This window comes from Platichthys flesus, chromosome 20, assembly GCF_949316205.1.
Source record: "Platichthys flesus chromosome 20, fPlaFle2.1, whole genome shotgun sequence".
Classification (NCBI taxonomy): Eukaryota; Metazoa; Chordata; class Actinopteri; order Pleuronectiformes; family Pleuronectidae; genus Platichthys; species Platichthys flesus.
In genome coordinates, this window is record NC_084964.1 from 20774805 (window position 1) to 20791934 (window position 17130).

At 54.1% G+C, this 17130-nt stretch overlaps 1 protein-coding gene across 3 annotated transcripts; it reads right to left on the reverse strand.

Moving 5' to 3' along the window:
- Positions 1 to 5: 5 nt before the first annotated feature.
- heatr1 (HEAT repeat containing 1) lies at positions 6 to 16439 on the reverse strand. 3 transcript variants are annotated; one of them, XM_062378910.1, is made up of 44 exons: positions 16377 to 16439; positions 15632 to 15790; positions 15329 to 15545; positions 14965 to 15106; positions 14750 to 14851; positions 14512 to 14652; positions 13375 to 13586; positions 12345 to 13277; positions 11863 to 11964; positions 11607 to 11724; positions 11389 to 11496; positions 11212 to 11310; positions 11041 to 11129; positions 10734 to 10945; positions 10446 to 10567; positions 9964 to 10164; positions 9651 to 9825; positions 9430 to 9578; positions 9151 to 9343; positions 8892 to 9061; positions 8558 to 8722; positions 8244 to 8486; positions 7888 to 8019; positions 7692 to 7795; positions 7401 to 7547; positions 7208 to 7326; positions 7008 to 7129; positions 6680 to 6808; positions 6374 to 6598; positions 6076 to 6205; positions 5827 to 5993; positions 5676 to 5728; positions 5473 to 5596; positions 5200 to 5340; positions 3777 to 4072; positions 3528 to 3678; positions 2426 to 2596; positions 2201 to 2335; positions 1959 to 2063; positions 1716 to 1878; positions 1432 to 1580; positions 1170 to 1328; positions 375 to 483; positions 6 to 290 (listed from the first exon to the last, which is right to left on the reverse strand). In XM_062378910.1, exons 2-44 carry the CDS (start codon positions 15771 to 15773, stop codon positions 202 to 204), a joined length of 7155 nt encoding a protein of 2384 aa, XP_062234894.1. In that variant the 5' UTR covers positions 15774 to 15790; positions 16377 to 16439; the 3' UTR covers positions 6 to 201. The 3 variants fall into 3 exon arrangements, with proteins under 3 accessions (XP_062234894.1, XP_062234896.1, XP_062234895.1); XM_062378912.1 differs by lacking the exon at positions 16377 to 16439 and having other exon boundaries at positions 12345 to 12432; positions 13150 to 13277; XM_062378911.1 differs by lacking the exon at positions 16377 to 16439 and having other exon boundaries at positions 11212 to 11307.
- Positions 16440 to 17130: the final 691 nt, after the last annotated feature.

Below are 17130 nucleotides of genomic sequence, written 5' to 3' on the forward strand. Positions count from 1 at the left end.
AAACATGAAGAAATTATCAGATTTATTTTGGTCGATCACAACATCTCTACTTCCTCAGATACACAACAAAACAAGTGAAAGACAAAGAGGAGGAGTCGGAAAATGGTTATAAATTTATGTCAAAATATCAGGAAGACAAATTTAAATCTGACAAACGACTCCATGACATTGTGTGTGTGTGTGTGTGTGTGTGTGTGTGTGTTAGAAGTAGCTCTGAAGCGGCTCCCCCAGGATGTTCTCCATCTCCTGAACGACCTTCTGAACCTGCTGCTCCACCTCCTCACACTCGTCTGAAAAACAAACGCACACATGATGTCAATTATAATGTGTGTTTTTGAGTGAGTGAGTGAGTGAGTGAGTGAGTGAGTTCTCACCCTCCATCAGCTCAGCCAGGAAGGGGATGGTCTCTGGCAGCAGAACCATGTAGTTTTCTTTCAGCTTCGATGTCAACTCCAAGAGAACCAGCAGAGACGAGAACCGGACCTGAAGGAGTGAAGTAGTGTTACTGTCTGCCATGGGAGTGAGCAGGTGTGAGCTGAGGTGATCGGGTGTGAACTGAGGGGAGCAGGTGTGAGCGGGGGTGATCGGGTGTGAACTGAGGGGAGAAGGTGTGAGCGGGGGTGATCGGGTGTGAACTGAGGGGAGCAGGTGTGAGCGGGAGGGAACGGGAGTGAGCAGGTGTGAGCGGGGGTGATCGGGTGTGAACTGAGGGGAGCAGGTGTGAGCGATGTGAGCAGGTGTGGTCTAGGGTGAGCAGGTGTGATCAGGTGTGAGCGGGGGTGATCGGGTGTGAACTGAGGGGAGCAGGTGTGAGCGATGTGAGCAGGTGTGGTCTAGGGTGAGCAGGTGTGAACTGAGGTGAGCAGGTGTGAGCGGGGGTGATCGGGTGTGAACTGAGGGGAGCAGGTGTGAGCGATGTGAGCAGGTGTGGTCTAGGGTGAGCAGGTGTGATCAGGTGTGAGCGGGGGTGATCGGGTGTGAACTGAGGGGAGCAGGTGTGAGCGATGTGAGCAGGTGTGGTCTAGGGTGAGCAGGTGTGATCGGGTGTTAACAGGTGTGATTGGGTGTGAACAGGTGTGATTGGGTGTGAACAGGTGTGAGCGGGGGTTATTGGGTGTGAACGGGTGAGCAGGGGTGAACGGGGGTGAACGGGTGTGATTGGGTCTCACCTTGGCGTCGCTGTGCCTCGTCTTCAGTAGAATCTGATAGTTGAGAGTTTTCCACTGAGCGTCGTCAGCCAGAGCAACAGAGAAGTGACCAACACACGGAACCAGGTGCTGAGTCATCATCTGCTGGTACTGCTGCTGACCCCCCACTGTGTTCTCCAACTGCAACACACACACAGAGAGAGAGAGAGAGAGTCAGGGACACCTGATCGTTTCAGCGAATCGGCAGGCAGCATTCGGGTCAGCTGTAAACCAGTGGCCTCACCTGGTCCACCAGTGGCTTCATGAGGGCGTCGGCTCGCTCTTTACTGAGGAACCTCTGTGTGTCGTACAGGAAGATCTTCTGGAGACAGCTGAGGACGAGCTGGAGCAGCAGATGGTTCTTCACGCCGTCCGACTCAAAGAGCGGCTCGTCTGAGGAGGGAGTCAGACAATAACAACAATCAGATCAAAATCAAAAACACTCTTTTAAGGTTTCAATAAAATCAAACAAAACGATTAAAAACAAAATTGAAAGAAACTGATTTGGAGAACATTGTGACTGAAGACCTTTCTGCGAGCGGTTGGTCCTTCGGAGAAGATCTGAGAACGGTTTCACTAAGTTTCCTGCGAACAGGACGAAGAGTCCTTTGAGTCGCTCGGCGATGGCGTCGCAGAGTCGGTAGAAGGTCAGCTGACGCTCCTCGCTGTCGGATCTGCTCCAATCAAAGAGCTGCAGGAGAAACGACAGCATCAGCGAGGGCGGCTTGCTGCAGGTTTGTGTTTGTGTGTCTGTGAAGTGCTTCCTGTCACCTTGAAGAAGAGCGGCCTGAAGGTGACCTCGGACAGCTTCAGCACCATGGCCATCAGGCAGTCGATCACACAGCCCTCTGTCTCCCACGTCTTCTCCAGATCGCCCTGAGGAGGAGAAGCTTCGTGATGAAGGGTCCTGACCCGGGTTTCACTCGAGTCATGACATTGACAGACGAACAGGAAGTGCTTCAGCACGTCAGATGTCACTTCCTGTCAAAGTGTCACACTGGACACAAACTGACCTGACAGTGTTCGTTGCGGAAGTCGAGGGCCGTGAGGAAGAAGGTGGTGAGTTCCGATTGGTGGGAGCTCAGCTGATCTTTCTCCATGTGAGTGATGTGTTCCTTCAGGATGCTCAGCAGCGCCCCCAGGTGAGCCTGCAGGAGAACGCACAGAGGTCAGAGGTCAGAACCCTGAGGTAAATCCTCAGCTGGAGATCAGAGCTCAAAGGAGAAGAACGTTCTGACCTTCTTATCGACGACCATGGAACTGTAGCAGCTGGACAGGTTGGGCAGCAGGACCCTGGGGGGCAGCTGGGTGGCCAGGACGGTCCTGAGGGACGAGAGACGCACCGAGAGCTGGACGGACGAGGACGAGGACGAAGAAGACGAGTCCACCAGACGAGTCAGACGACACACCTGCAGAAACAGAGAGTTCATGTGATGAGGAGGAGGAGCAGGAACCAGAGTCAGACCCGGGTCAGACCAGGGTCAGACCAGGTTCAGACCAGGTTCAGACCCGGGTCAGACCAGAGTCAGACCCGAGTCAGACCCGAGTCAGACCAGGGTCAGACCAGGGTCAGGACCGAGTCAGACCCGAGTAAGACCAGAGTCAGACCAGGTTCAGACCCGGGTCAGACCCGAGTCAGAGTCAGGACCGAGTCAGACCCGAGTCAGACCCGAGTCAGACCAGGATCAGGACCGAGTCAGACCAGGGTCAGGACCGAGTCAGACCCGAGTCCGACCAGAGTCAGACCAGGGTCAGGACCGAGTCAGACCCGAGTCAGACCCGGGTCTGAACCGAGTCAGACCCGGTTCAGACCCGGGTCAGACCCGGGTCAGACCCGGGTCAGACCAGAGTCAGACCAGGGTCAGGACCGAGTCAGGACCGAGTCAGACCCGAGTCAGACCAGAGTCAGACCAGGTTCAGACCAGAGTCAGACCAGAGTCAGACCAGGTTCAGACCAAGTAAGACCAGGGTCAGACCAGAGTCAGACCCGGGTCAGACCAGGGTCAGACCAGAGTCAGACCAGGTTCAGACCCGGGTCAGACCAGAGTCAGACCGAGTAAGACCCGAGTCAGACCCGAGTCAGACCCGAGTCAGACCAGGGTCAGACCAGAGTCAGACCAGGTTCAGACCAGAGTCAGACCCGAGTCAGACCCGAGTCAGACCAGAGTCAGACCAGGGTCAGACCAGGATCAGGACCGAGTCAGACCCGAGTCAGACCAGGGTCAGACCAGGGTCAGACCAGAGTCAGACCAGGTTCAGACCCGGGTCAGACCAGAGTCAGACCAGAGTCAGACCAGAGTCAGACCCGGGTCAGACCCGGGTCACCTCAGTCTTCCTCACCTGGGACGTGATGCCCTGCAGGTAGGGGCTGATGAAGTGCGGCAGCGTCTCGGTGACCCTCTGGAGGGCGGTGACGGCGCTCAGCAGGTAGATCTCATTGGTCAGCAGCTCCTTCCTGTTAGCCAGCGTGTGCAGCACTGCAGGCATCAACCTACACACACACAGACACACACAGACACACACAGACAGTTGTAATGCGTCTCTCTCACACCTGTGGCTGCTACATGCCTCCCCCCCGTCCTCACGGACCTGGGCAGCTGAGGGATGGCGCGGGCCTTCAGCGTGCTGACCACCTCGGCGATGCAGAGCAGAGCGCTGCCCATCACGTTCTTCTCCTCCTCTGCCGACGACACCATCTCCACCGCCTGCTGCAGGACGGGGACGAACGCCTCCTGGTGGCCGGAGCCAAACGTGCGACACAGCAGTTTGAGGCTGTAGAGCGCCGTCTGTCGGTTGATGCCGTGCTCCGCCTCCTCCGTCACCTGACTGTGACTCTTACCCACGATGCTCAGCAGGTCTCCGATCAGCTGCAGGAACATGTTGACCTGGAACAGGAATGAGGAAGAAGATCAATGGACCTGATCTTCAACTGATCACTTCAATCTGTTCATAGCAGGTCTCACTTATCAGTTCATGAGCAAAACATCTGCTTGAGATAAATCTGAACCTGATTGTATTCAGTGGTTCTTGAAACATTAAATTAAAGAATCTCATGTTATTAAAGTTTTATTTTAATCTTAACTATGTGATTTAATATTATTTATTGATTGTTGATTTCATTTGTGTGATGTGATTTCTTCACTTTGTCACAAGTACAATGTAAATAAAGTTAGGTTGAGTGCACATGTGTGTGTGAGTGCACGTGTGTGTGTGTGTGTGTACATGTGTGTGAGTGCCCGTGTTACATTACATTACATTTCATTTAGCTGACGCTTTTATCCAAAGCGACTCACAATAAGTTCAAACCCGAGGGTACAGACCAAGGACGACAAGAATCAAGAAAATACAATTTCTTCAAATAAAGCAAAACTACAAAGTGCTATAAGTAAGAGCCATTTGAGTGCTACTAAAGTGTTTCAAAAAGTTGTTAGTGTTTTTTTTTATTCAAGGTAAAGTCGGAAGAGGTGTGTTTTTAGTTTTCGGCGGAAGATGTGTAAACTTTCTGATGTCCGGATGTCAATGGGGAGCTCATTCCACCAATCAGGAGCCAGGACGGAAAACAGTCGTGTTTTTGATGAGTGTTGAGCAGTGAGGGAGCAACGAGCTGATTGGCCGAAGCAGAGCGGAGTGAACGGGGTGGGGTGTAACGTTTGACCAGGTCCTGGATGTAGACTGGACCGGATCCGTTCACAGCATGGTACCAAGTACTAGTGTTTAGAACCGGATGCGAGCAGCCACTGGGAACCAGTGAAGGGAGCGGAGGAGAGGAGTAGTGGGAGTGAATTTAGGTTAAAAACCAGTCGAGCTGCTTCATTCTGGATGAGCTGCAAAGGTCGGAGGGCAGTAGCAGGTAGACCTGCCAGGAGGGAGTTACAGTAATCTAGACGTGAGATGACCAGAGCCTGGACCAGAACCTGCACCGCCTTCTGGGTGAGAAGGGGGCGTGTCCTCTTGATGTTGTACAGCATGAATCTACAGGACCGTGTGGTTGCAGTGATGTTGGCCGTGTTACCTGCTGCACGTCCCACCGGGTCCGGTGCTGCAGTTTGTTGTTCAGCAGCTCCATGGCCTTCCTCCTGACGGACACCAGCTGATTTCCCATCAGCCCCCTCATCACCGCGATGAAGGTGTCTGTGGGCAGCAGAGCGTTCACCTGGAAACCGGAGACCAAGGTGAAAACGTGTTTGTGAGTTTGAGATCAAACGTCATTATTGAATGAATCAGTGGTTTGGTTCAGAAACTACAAGCTGTCAATCAGGCTCCTGTCAGAGGAGACGGGTCGAACCTTGTCCAGGACGTCGTAGCTCTTGTTGAGCAGAACTCTCCAGAACTTGGCGGTGGGCTTGGCGGCGTTCTCCTCGACGCAGCGAGCGACGCTGTGGATGAAGCGCAGGTTCTCCTCCAGCAGCCTGGAGCCAACAGGAAGCTGTCAGCGTCACATTAACAACTCAATCTCTCTGTTTCCTGTGAGAGCGACTCCGGACTCACCTCTGCTGCAGCTGCTGAAGAGACTCGTCCACCACGTCACCGCCTTCAGCCACCTGGAGGACCAGCCGGCAGAAGGGATTTCATATTGGATCAAAGTTCTCAGTTTGTTTACATGTAAACAAAATGTTCCTAAGATTGGAACGCGGCTCACCTTCCCCACGAAGCTGCTGGAGCCGAGCAGCTGAGCCATGAAGGAGACGCAGAGGAACTTGAAGTGTCTCAGCTCTTTGCTGCTGTGAGCGTCCACACTGAAGATCAGCTCCTCCAGCTTCTCCTCGTCCTCCTCCGGCTTCTTGGCTCCTCTGCGCTTCACTGGAGCTGCAGGACAAAGAGTCAAACCTCAGACTGAGACCGAGCTCCGGCCGAACGAGAGAAACTCGGATCATTTGGTTTTTCTCACCGTCGTCCTTCTCGTTGGGCAGCTGCTGCAGGAAGTTCAGGATGTTGATGAGAGAGACGAGCTGCTCGCTCACCTCGAACTGACAGCACAGAGAAATCCAGAAATCTACGTCCCTGTCCAGTGACGCCTCCTACACACACACACACAGACACACACACACACAGACACACACAGACACACACACACAGACAGACACACACACACACACACAGACACACACACACACAGACACAGACACACACTGGTTAGGTGTGTCCCTGCAGACAGGTGAGTCTCGGGAGTCACCACTCAGTCTCACCTTCTCGCTCACGGAGCTGGCGGTCTGCTCGGCGTGCAGCTTGAAGAGGAGGAGCATCAGGACCCAGAGGAAGCGGCGGGGGCCCAGCGTGGTGATCAGCTGGACAAGGACGGGGAGCCGCCGGTGGTCGGGCACGTGAGGCAGCGCGTCGGCAAACACGTGCATGATCCTCGCCACCACGGCGTGCACGTGAGCCGACGACGGGTCGTCAGAGAGCTGGTGAGCCTGAGGGGGGGGGGGGGGCAGTTGTGAAATGATGATGACGGCGTCTCCCTGTCGGAGCCGAAGGTTTCAGCGCGGCCTCACCTTGATGAGCGCCGGGATCACCATCTGAACCGTCTTGTCGATGACCCTGAAGCTGTAGGCGTCGTCCAGACGCATGATGTTGGCTCCCATGAAGGTGAAGATGGGCATGATGTTGTGAAGGACCTTCTCCTGCAGGACGAAGACGATGAGGAGAAACATGAGAAACTGTTGAGACACAAACTGAGATCCTCACTAAAGTCTCATTAACAGTCTCTTCTTTAAGATGAGGAGAAAGGTCCCTTCATGTTTGTGGGTAGAACCTATCGACAGGAACCAGAGAGGAACAGAACAACATGATGATCTGAGTCTGTTTGAGAGGACGACTCACGGGGAAGATGGTGGCGGCGGCGCCCAGCAGCAGCAGAGCGTGGTGGTGCGTCTGCGGCATGTCGGACGTTCTGATGCACTGAACCACCAGCTCCACGCTGAACTTATCCTCCTCCAGGACGTCTGCAGAGAGCGAGCAGACACGAGACTCAGACAGGAGACCTTTAACTGTGATCACTGAGGTGTGGCGAGCTGACGTACCAGGCCCCAGCGGTCGTCCATCAGGAGACAGCTTGTGGGACACGTTGAGCAGACAGCTGAGCAGCAGCTGCTTGGTGTACTCCATGTTGGCGTGACCTCCTGAACACGGCTCCAGACTCCTGAGGAAAGAGCACAAACGTCAGCCCAGTGGCGCCCTCGCCTGGTCAAACTGAGAAGCCAGCGGCAGTCGCACCGTGAGAGCAGAGAGAACAGAACCGGCACCAGCGCCTGAGCTCGCTTCAGCTTCTTCTTGTGCTGCAGCAGCTCTAGGATCAGCGTGACTCTCTGCCACGGCACAGCGCCCCCCTCTGGACACCCCTCGCTGCTCTCCTGAGGTTTCCTGACAAACAGAACCACTGTTACTCGTCTGGAACATCAGAACCTGAAAGTGATGTCAACTCAAAGGCCACGACACGTTCAGGGTCTGAGGAGAGAATCAGACGTGAGAGCTCCGACAGCAGGAGGCTATGAAAACACAACTCGCCTCAGACTCATTGTGCTCCTTCGGGTCTGCTGCACCGTCACACTGACTCTGGGCTTCTCTGGTGGAGACAGCTCATTGGCTATGAGCTGACTGTCCACTGCGAGCTGAGGAAACAGGACATTATCATAAACTCATTAGTAAATCATTATTATTTTCATTATTCATCCTTTGTCTGATAAATAGCCGAGGTCCTTACCCCTTTAAATATGCTGCTGACAGTGTTGGCCACCAGGGGGCTCTTGCTCTCCAGCAACACGTCGAATATCACCGTCAAGAGCTTTTGCTGCACCTTCTCTTCTCCAAGGGCCAAGAAGAAGGACTTCGTTATCTGAGGAGGAGGAGGAGGAGGAGGAGGAGGAGGAGGAGGAGGAGGAGGAGGAGAATGAACACCTTTCTTCTCTTCTGTGTTTCATGATGAAACTTCTCCAGTTCATCTAACCCAGTTATAATCAGTTAACCCCGGTTGAACCTGGACCTGCCACTATCTTTGGTTCTAAACCGTGTAGCTGATCTGAACCTGGTTGGACTCAGATTAGATCTCCAGCTCCTGACCTGTTCCAGAGCGCTGATCTGGCAGCTGGCGATGTCCGGGTGCGGCTGTGTGGACGTCTTCAGAGCTCTGATGAACAGGTCCAGACAGGTCTGGTCCTCAGGCAACATGGCGGCGGACGCCTCGTTGTACTTCCCCAGGATGAGCTGGATGAGCGTGGCCTCGGCCCGCAGCAGGGTGGGCGTGTCGGGGCCGCTCTGCTCCAGCAGCCGGTCGAGAACAGGAAGCAGGGTGGACAGGACCGGCTGGGGGGGGGCAGGTGTTAATGGTAGATCTCTCTAAAGGACAGGTTCATTTTAGCTGTACAGGCTCTCACCTGTCCGTTAACATGACTCAGCGCTCTCAGCAGGACGGCGGCGCTGTACGAGGGACAACATGGCGTCTGGACGCTCAGCAGCAGCTGCTGCATGGACGCCTGCAGCTTCTGCTGCTGCGACTTCACGCTGCACGACAGGCTGTCCTCGTGAAGGACGCCGAGCGCCTGCAGGGATTCAAACACACGGTCACTGAGGTCCAACCAACACACTGAACAAACACTTTAATCTACTGATCACTTCTCTGCTTTAAACTGAACTGAGAGAAAATCAAAGGTTTATTAAAATGATCTATATTTGAAAGTTTTCTTTATTTTCTGTTTGAATTTTTCTCACCAAGCTCAAGTAGGCGGGGTCAGCGACAATCTCCTCCGAGGTCTTCAGCAGCTTCTCTGTGATTGGCTGGAAGGGAGAGTCAGCTCCTGATAGGCTCTGCAGGGCGCCGAGCGCCACCCTCCGCACCTCCCGGACCGGAGAGGTGAGACAACACAGCAGGGACGGGACCACTGACACACACACACACACACACACACAATTTAGTTTCTACAACCACAGACCGACGGATGCAACTCATTTCTTAAAGCCGCTCCCTCACCGGGGGAGTTCGGCGCCGCCAGCTCCTGCAGCACGGTGGCGGGCTGGACGCTCAGCACCGCTCGGCCCATGTACAGAGCCCGAGTCTGGAGGACAGCGTCCACCTTCACGTCCAGCTGGTCCCCGTGGTTACTGCCGTATCCCCACACCAGGCACAGGAACCTGAAGAGCATCAGAGGCTCCGGCACGTGAACCTAAGAGACGAGAAGCGTCACGTGGTCGTCCACATGTCTGCTCTTCAATCTAAACACACGCACGTAGGAACGTGCTTCGTCTCTACCTGGACGAGGAGCTTCATCATGTCCCTGAAGCTCCCGGCGGTCGGCCCGTCTCCGGCGCCGCTGATGACCACGCTGAAGAGGCGGCAGATTAATCCCAGGTAGCAGCAGGTGTTGGTGTCCATCTTCTCCGGGTTCCACCAGACCTCACCTGCAGACAGGAAGTCTGTGAGTTCTGTCTTTCTTTCTGAGTGGAGACTGCGACTCGTGGGACGTTCGTTACCTTTGAAGGAGGCGTCGTCGCACTTGAGAGTGGAGATGAAGTCCCGCAGCAGAGAGAAGAGGACGAGGCCGAGCTCTGCAGCGAGCCGACCCCCCGGCCGCTGCTCACACCTGCTCAGGTACAAGGTCAGCGCCTCGTGGAACGAGGGGGGGGCGGACACCGGGCGACTCGCGTCCTGGTTCCACACAAACAAAATCCAACATGGGGACGGCAGAGAAAAATGTTCTTTAGTTTAAAAAAATATATGAAAACCTGAGACTGATTGAAAAACGTTTTGTTTTAAAATTCAAATCAGGACATGAAGTTCACTGACCTGGACGTCATCGTCTCCGGCGATGAGCTCCAGCAGGGGGCGCTCCAGCAGCGTGAAGACCCTCTGGGCGGTGAGCAGGTGCTGCGTCTCGCCCAGCTCCCCCAGGCCGAGCAGCAGAGTCCGGGTCAGAACCAGGAAGGACGTCCTCCCTCTGAGGCCGGAGCTCCACTGCTGCTCCACCAGAGAAACCAACTTCTCCAACTGAAGAAGAAAAGACACTGTGACGAAATGACCAATCCCAGTTCTCCCCCTGGTGGCTGCCTGCAGATCAGGTCATTAACCTCCTCCAGGTTAGCAGGTGGGACATGGACCAAACTTACAAATCAAAACAGACGTTAGATAAATGTTTGTAAAGATGGTTTCTGTCAGCTCAAGTGTTTCTGATCAGTTCTGATTAGTCATTGATGAGACGTCTTGATTGACAGCTGACACTGACTCAGGATTGGTCAGTTCAAACGGTCGAACCTGAAACAGGAACTCACAGCGTCTCGTTTGGAGAAGTGCTCCATGTTCGCCAGGTTCTTGGTCAACGTGGAGATGAGGCGCTGGTTGACCAAACCCACGAATCCGTGTTCAGAGCTTCTCTTGGTCGCCTCGTCCATTTCTGTGAGCACAGAACAAACAGCGTCACTGGAACTGTCCCAGTGCTGCTCTTATTCTGAAAGTCTCTTCTCGCTCATTCAAAAAGGTAAGAGGTCATTTGACAGAAAAACTTATAATAATAATAAAAAAGAATCCAAATGGATATTTAATTCAAATCCAAGTCTCACCTTCAGCCCAGTTGAAGGTGAGCGGGTGTTGGGCGAGGACGGAGGACCGGGCGACGGAGGAGGCGAGGCTGAGCTGGGCGGAGTCGGGCCGGGCCCCGGTGACCACCAGGAAGGGCAGCAGCCTCCAGCCGGTTCTCTGCAGCCACTCGACGTCGCCCTTTCCCAGCCGCGGGTCGGACAGTAAACGCACCGCCTCTGTCAGCACCGGCAGCCTGAAGAAAAGAAGACGTCACTAACACGGATCAATGCTGACTTCAGTCATCAATACAACATGTGACCATCACATAGGAAGGTGTGTGTCACTGACCAGTGCTCGGACACACACAGGTCCACTCTGAGCATCAGTGACATTAAACATGACAACGTTTCTTCAGGATCCAGAACATCCAACAAAACCTGCAACGACAATAAAACACAACTTGGTGCGTGTTTGATTTAAAGCTGCAGCGTCCGTGGCCTCGTTCATCTTCTCACTGACCTCCAGGACCTTCAGAGCAGCCGCCACCACCTCGGGGACGTCGTCCTTCACACGGTCCATCACGGCGTCTTTCAGGAAGTCTTCGTCCAGACTCTTCTGCTGCCGAGAGGACGCACGACTTTCAGAATAAAAGCAGCTGAATCTGCGGTGATGAGCTCCCACAGGAGAGGAACCTACCTGTCCCGAGGTGATGATGCTCATCAGGTGCTCCACAGCAGAGACTCTGACTGAAGGCACCGGGTGCTTCAGACTCAGGAGCAGCGACGTGTCCGAGTCGCCCAGAATCTGAAGACGGAAACAAGAACAAGAAAAACGCTGAAGGAACCGAACCAATCGGATCCACTTCTAAAGTGTGACAGATACACGAAGATCCCAGTCCATCATGAGTCGTGTACCTGGTACTTCCCACTGCTCAGTGAGAGAGAAATGAACTGGTGGAAAAGATGCTTCTGCTCAGGGCTGCTGAGGTCGGTCACGTGACCCGAGAGGACGCCGTCCAGAGCGCCACAGTATCTGATGGAGGAGAGACGAGGTCCAGTGAACTGAGACAACAAACTGCAGGAGCTGATCAATGATCAACTTTAACAAACTGAACTGAAGAATTGACTGGAGGCTGCACAGCTCCTGATGTAAATAAAGAAGTTTTAATACCTGGACTCGAACAGTCGGACCAGAGGCAGCAGCCGCTGGTCCAGGGCACAGAGGTTCTCAGCAGAGAGCTCGGTCTGAGTCAGATACTCGTCCAGCAGCAAACTGCAGCAGGAACAAAGCAACAGGCGTCAGCAGCGAACATCTCCTCGACCCACTGGAGCCTCAGAGCTGCTGTGGGAACCACTGGAACCACTGGTTCCCACTGGAGCCTCAGAGCTGCTGTGGGAACCACTGGAACCACTGGTTCCCACTGGAGCCTCAGAGCTGCTGTGGGAACCACTGGAACCACTGGTTCCCACAGCAGCTCCAGTTTGACATCCTAAGATGTTTTGAGAATCTCACATCTCCAGGTTTGTATTTGCTGCCTTCAGTGAAGAGGAGTTCTTCTATCTACTTCCTGTTTACATCACGTGACCAGTGCTGGTGAGCGGTCATGTGACGTGTGTGTGTGTTGGTGTGGACGGAGGACGAGGTGAATTTACCGAGCCACAGTTTGATCCAGGCCTCTGCTGAGAGGGACAGACTCCAGGACGGACTCCAGGACGCCGAGCTGCTCCGTCTCCGCTTCACCTGGAACCAGAAGACACAACATCAGCTCTGCTCTGACACCACCCTCCTGTCCGGTGACACCACCCTCCTGTCCGGTGACACCGAGGTGACACCACCCTCCTGTCCGGTGACACCACTCTCCTGTCCGGTGGCACCACCCTCCTGTCCGGTGACACCACTCTCCTGTCCGGTGGCACCACCCTCCTGTCCAGAGACACCACCCTCCTGTCCGGTGACACCTCCCTCCTGTCCGGTGACACCACCCTCCTGTCCAGAGACACCACCCTCCTGTCCGGTGACACCACCCTCCTGTCCAGAGACACCACCCTCCTGTCCAGAGACACCACCCTCCTGTCCGGTGGTGACACCACCCTCCTGTCCAGAGACACCACCCTCCTGTCCAGAGACACCACCCTCCTGTCCGGTGACACCACCCTCCTGTCCAGAGACACCACCCTCCTGTCCAGAGACACCACCCTCCTGTCCGGTGGTGACACCACCCTCCTGTCCGGTGGCACCACCCTCCTGTCCGGTGACACCACCCTCCTGTCCGGTGACACCACCCTCCTGTCCAGAGACACCACCCTCCTGTCCGGTGACACCACCCTCCTGTCCGGTGACACCCCCCTCCTGTCCGGTGACACCCCCCTCCTGTCCGGTGACACCACCCTCCTGTCCGGTGGCACCACCCTCCTGTCCGGTGGCACCACCCTCCTGTCCGGTGGTTCCTGTTCTCACCTGAGCTGAACATGTGGTGGATCAGGTGAGGAAGCAGCTGACGCAGCAGTGGACTGACATCGTGAACCGCCGCCATGACCTGCAGAGTGGACGCCAGGGACGGCATCGAGCAGAGGCGGGTGAAAGCTCTGAGGACACGAGAAGACACAGGTGAGTCACATCTGCATTCTACGTCTTATAAACCCCGAACCCCCGCGGTGGAGTTCCTCGGGATCTGATCCCCACCTGGGCCCGGCGGCGCCCTCCTTCTGGTTCTGCAGCAGCACGATGAGGCAGCCCAGACCTTCTCGAGCCAGGACCGGCTCTTTGACCAGCGACTTGCTGATGTGCACGGCGAGGCTGTCCACCAGACTCGCCTCCATCACCACCTTCACTGCCAGCTGGCACACGATCATGTAGGAGGCGGCTTTGTAGTCGCTCAGCGGCGACTTCAGGCCCTGGAGAGAAGAAGAAGACATGAGGGGGCGGAGTCTCGTGGGAAAGGTCCCAGCTGAGCTTCTGTGGCTGGACGCCAGATCCTCATAAGAACCTTTCCTGACCGATCAGTGACCAGGAACTGACCAGGAACTGACCAGTAACCGACCGATCACGACCAGTAACTGACCGATCACGACCAGTAACTGACCAGTAACCGACCAGTAACCAACCGATCACGACCAGTAACCGACCGATCACGACCAGTAACTGACCAGTAACCAACCGATCACGACCAGTAACTGACCAGTAACCGACAGATCACGACCAGTAACCGACCGATCACTGACCAGGAACCGACGATCAATGACCAGTAACTGACCGATCACTGACCAGTTACTGACCAGTAACTAACCAGTAACTGACCAGTAACTGACCGATCACGACCAGTAACTGACCAGTAACCGACCGATCACTGACCAGGAACCGACGATCACTGACCAGTAACTGACCGATCACTGACCAGTAACTGACCAGTAACTGACCGATCACAGACAAGTAACTGACCAGTAACCGACCGATCACTGACCAGGAACTGACCAGTAACCGAACGATCACGACCAGTACCTGACCAGGAACCGACCGATCACTGACCAGGAACCGATGATCACTGACCAGTAACTGACCGATCACTGACCAGTAACTAACCAGTAACTGACCAGTAACTGACCAGTAACTGACCGATCACGGACAAGTAACTGGCCGGTAACAGACCAGTAACTGACCGTTCTCTGACCAGTAAATGACCGATCACTGACCGGTAACTGACCGATCACTGACCAGTAACTGACCGATCACTGACCAGTAAATGACCGATCACTGACCGGTAACTGACCGATCACTGACCGATGACTGACTGACTGACTGCTGCAGTCCTCTGTCACTCACCCTCTGAACGTAGGGCAGCAGTTTGGAGATGATGGTGTCCGACACGTTGTCCACGGCGTCCAGCGTGGGGACGATGGTGGACGCGTAGAAGGAGAAGATCACTCTGAGCTGAGAGCAGCTTCCAGAGTGACCCGAGTACGCCTGAGAAGATGGAGGAGGAGAAGAAGAGTCTCAGCTACAACACGGAGCGGCGGTCTCTCTACTGCCCCCCTCAGCCCTGACAGAAGATGACAGTTACCTGGATGGACCTGGTGACCATGCTGCAGATGAAGTCCATGAAGCTCAGGTCTGTGTAGCAGTGAGTGATCAGAGCTCCTCTGGACAGGGGCACGCCTGGTTTCTATGAAAACAAGAGGAAGCAAAGAGGGTTCAAAGCAGTGCGACCCTGTGTAGCCGGTCGTGAGGTCAGAGTTTAGAGGTCAGAGGTCAGAGTTTAGAGGTCAGAGGTCAGACCTGCAGGCAGTGCAGCCAGTTCCATCGGTTGGTGGCGTCTCTGATCCTGAGCAGCTGCAGGACTCTGACAAACACGTTGGTGTCGTGGTACGGCAGCGCACACGCCAGCAGGCTGTCTGCGTTGTACAGGTGGACGTGGAAGCTGCAATGCAACACAACACAACACGACACGACACAACACGACACAACAGGAAGTCAAACAAGAGGCGACTGACAGAAAGAAAGAAACATGGTTTCTGACAATTGATGAATTGTTCTTGTCATTTTATCAATAAAACTAATGATTGAATTGTTTGAACAGTTTTAGTCTGTGGGGACATGAACACAGTCGGGGGGGGGGACGGGCCGTGGCCAGGCAGCGTACCGGTGAACGAGCCACTCGATGCACTTGTGAGCTGGTTTCAGGAGGAAGTACGGAGAGAGGCGGGTGAGGAAGAGCGAGATGCCGGCGTCCAGCTTCTCGTTGACCTCTTTGGACTGGACACTGCGCTCCAGCGTCAGCGAGGCCCGGCTGAACAGAGTGTCCTGGAACTCCAGAAACACCGGTTCGATTCCCAGCAGCTCCTCCAGCCCTGTGCAGCCTGGATGGGGGAGGACAGGGGGGGTTAACGGCCGGTGGTCTGATAAACTGGAGGTCGGAAACCAGGAAGTGGTGGACGGGACTCACCGAGGGCGTAGAAGTTGGTTTTGTCCATGGACGCAGCATCTTTGGGGTCGAAGAGCAGCGAGGCGACCTCTGCCCGGGTCAGCAGGCCGGGGTCGCTCTGCGGCAGCGCCAGGCGCCTCAGCTGGTGGGCCAGTGACGTCATGGTGACAGAGTCTGAACCTGAGGAGACACAGACTTTAATCAACTGAGCAGACATGAGGAAAGGGTCCATAGAACGTTCTTTCTATCAATAGTCAAGTATAGTGTCATTATTTTATCTTTTAATATGTTTTACACACGTGAGACTTGTTCACTCTTCTTTAAAAAATAAAGAATATAAATCAAACGATCACAGCTGCTCGTCGCTCTGGTTTCTTTCAACCCAGTGATCTTCATTGATCAGCACCGACTAGTTACTAACTTCAGGAAACTGCTCAACAACAACCACGAGTCCTTCAGACACACGAGGGATCCATTAACACATGGAGTTACTGGATCTGAACCATCTGCTCACTGATCCCCGATCTGATAACTTCAGTGAAGAGGGAGTTGTTCCTGATGAAGCAGGACACGTGGTGTTTGGAGCGAGGATCGCTTCATGAAGCCTGGTCACCGGAACCCGGTTTGAACTCAGGGCTCGAGACTCGAGAAGATCGAGTTCAACGGGAATGACGTCAACACGTGAACGTTAAACTAAAATAAAACGTGTGAAACGCGTCAGAACAGAAACTTTAGAGAAGAATTCAAACAGAAACATGAAACTGACCTTTTCTCTGTCTCTCCACAAACACGTTACTGAAGCACGTTCAAGCTGTGTCTACTTCCGGTTCACGGCAAATTACATGTATCACTTCCGGGTTCAGTTTTTACTGAGAAACAAACATACAACTTAAAGAAACTGAGCGACATGTTCATATGCTACAGAAGTGACGCATGTTCGGATCATGGTGAGTTATAATGTAACAACCAATGGATGGAGTGAACCATCTCTACCAGGATATGATCTTTGTATATGTGGTTTACTCCTCCCGCCACACGGGGCCGCTGCTCAGCGCCGTGTATATAAACAGCTGCTGTGGTTTACACGTGAGCCTGTCGTTAGTTTGACGTTAGTTTGTCAGGTGACGTAAAATGGATTCAAAACATTGACAATATAGACTTTTACGTGAGTAAGAAAAAAACAACCAGGTGAAACGGATCTAACGAAAACAACGTTAAAACAAACCGGAAGCTGTCGTTTGCCTCACGGCTCAGAGGGCGGGAGCAGCGCGTGAGGTGTTCTGGTGCGGTGAGTGTGTGTGTGTGTGAGCGCGCGTGTCTGTTTGTGTCTCTGTCTACCTGTGCGTGTTGTCTCGTGTGCGTGTTGTCTCTGTGTTTGTGTGTGTCTCTGTATGGGGTTGTGCTTGCGTGTGCGTGTGTTGTCTCTCTGTCTATCTTTGCGTGTTGTCTCTGTGTTTATTTGTGTGTGTGACAGCTAATGCTAATGCTAACGTTAGCAAGTCAACACTTCATGTTTTCGC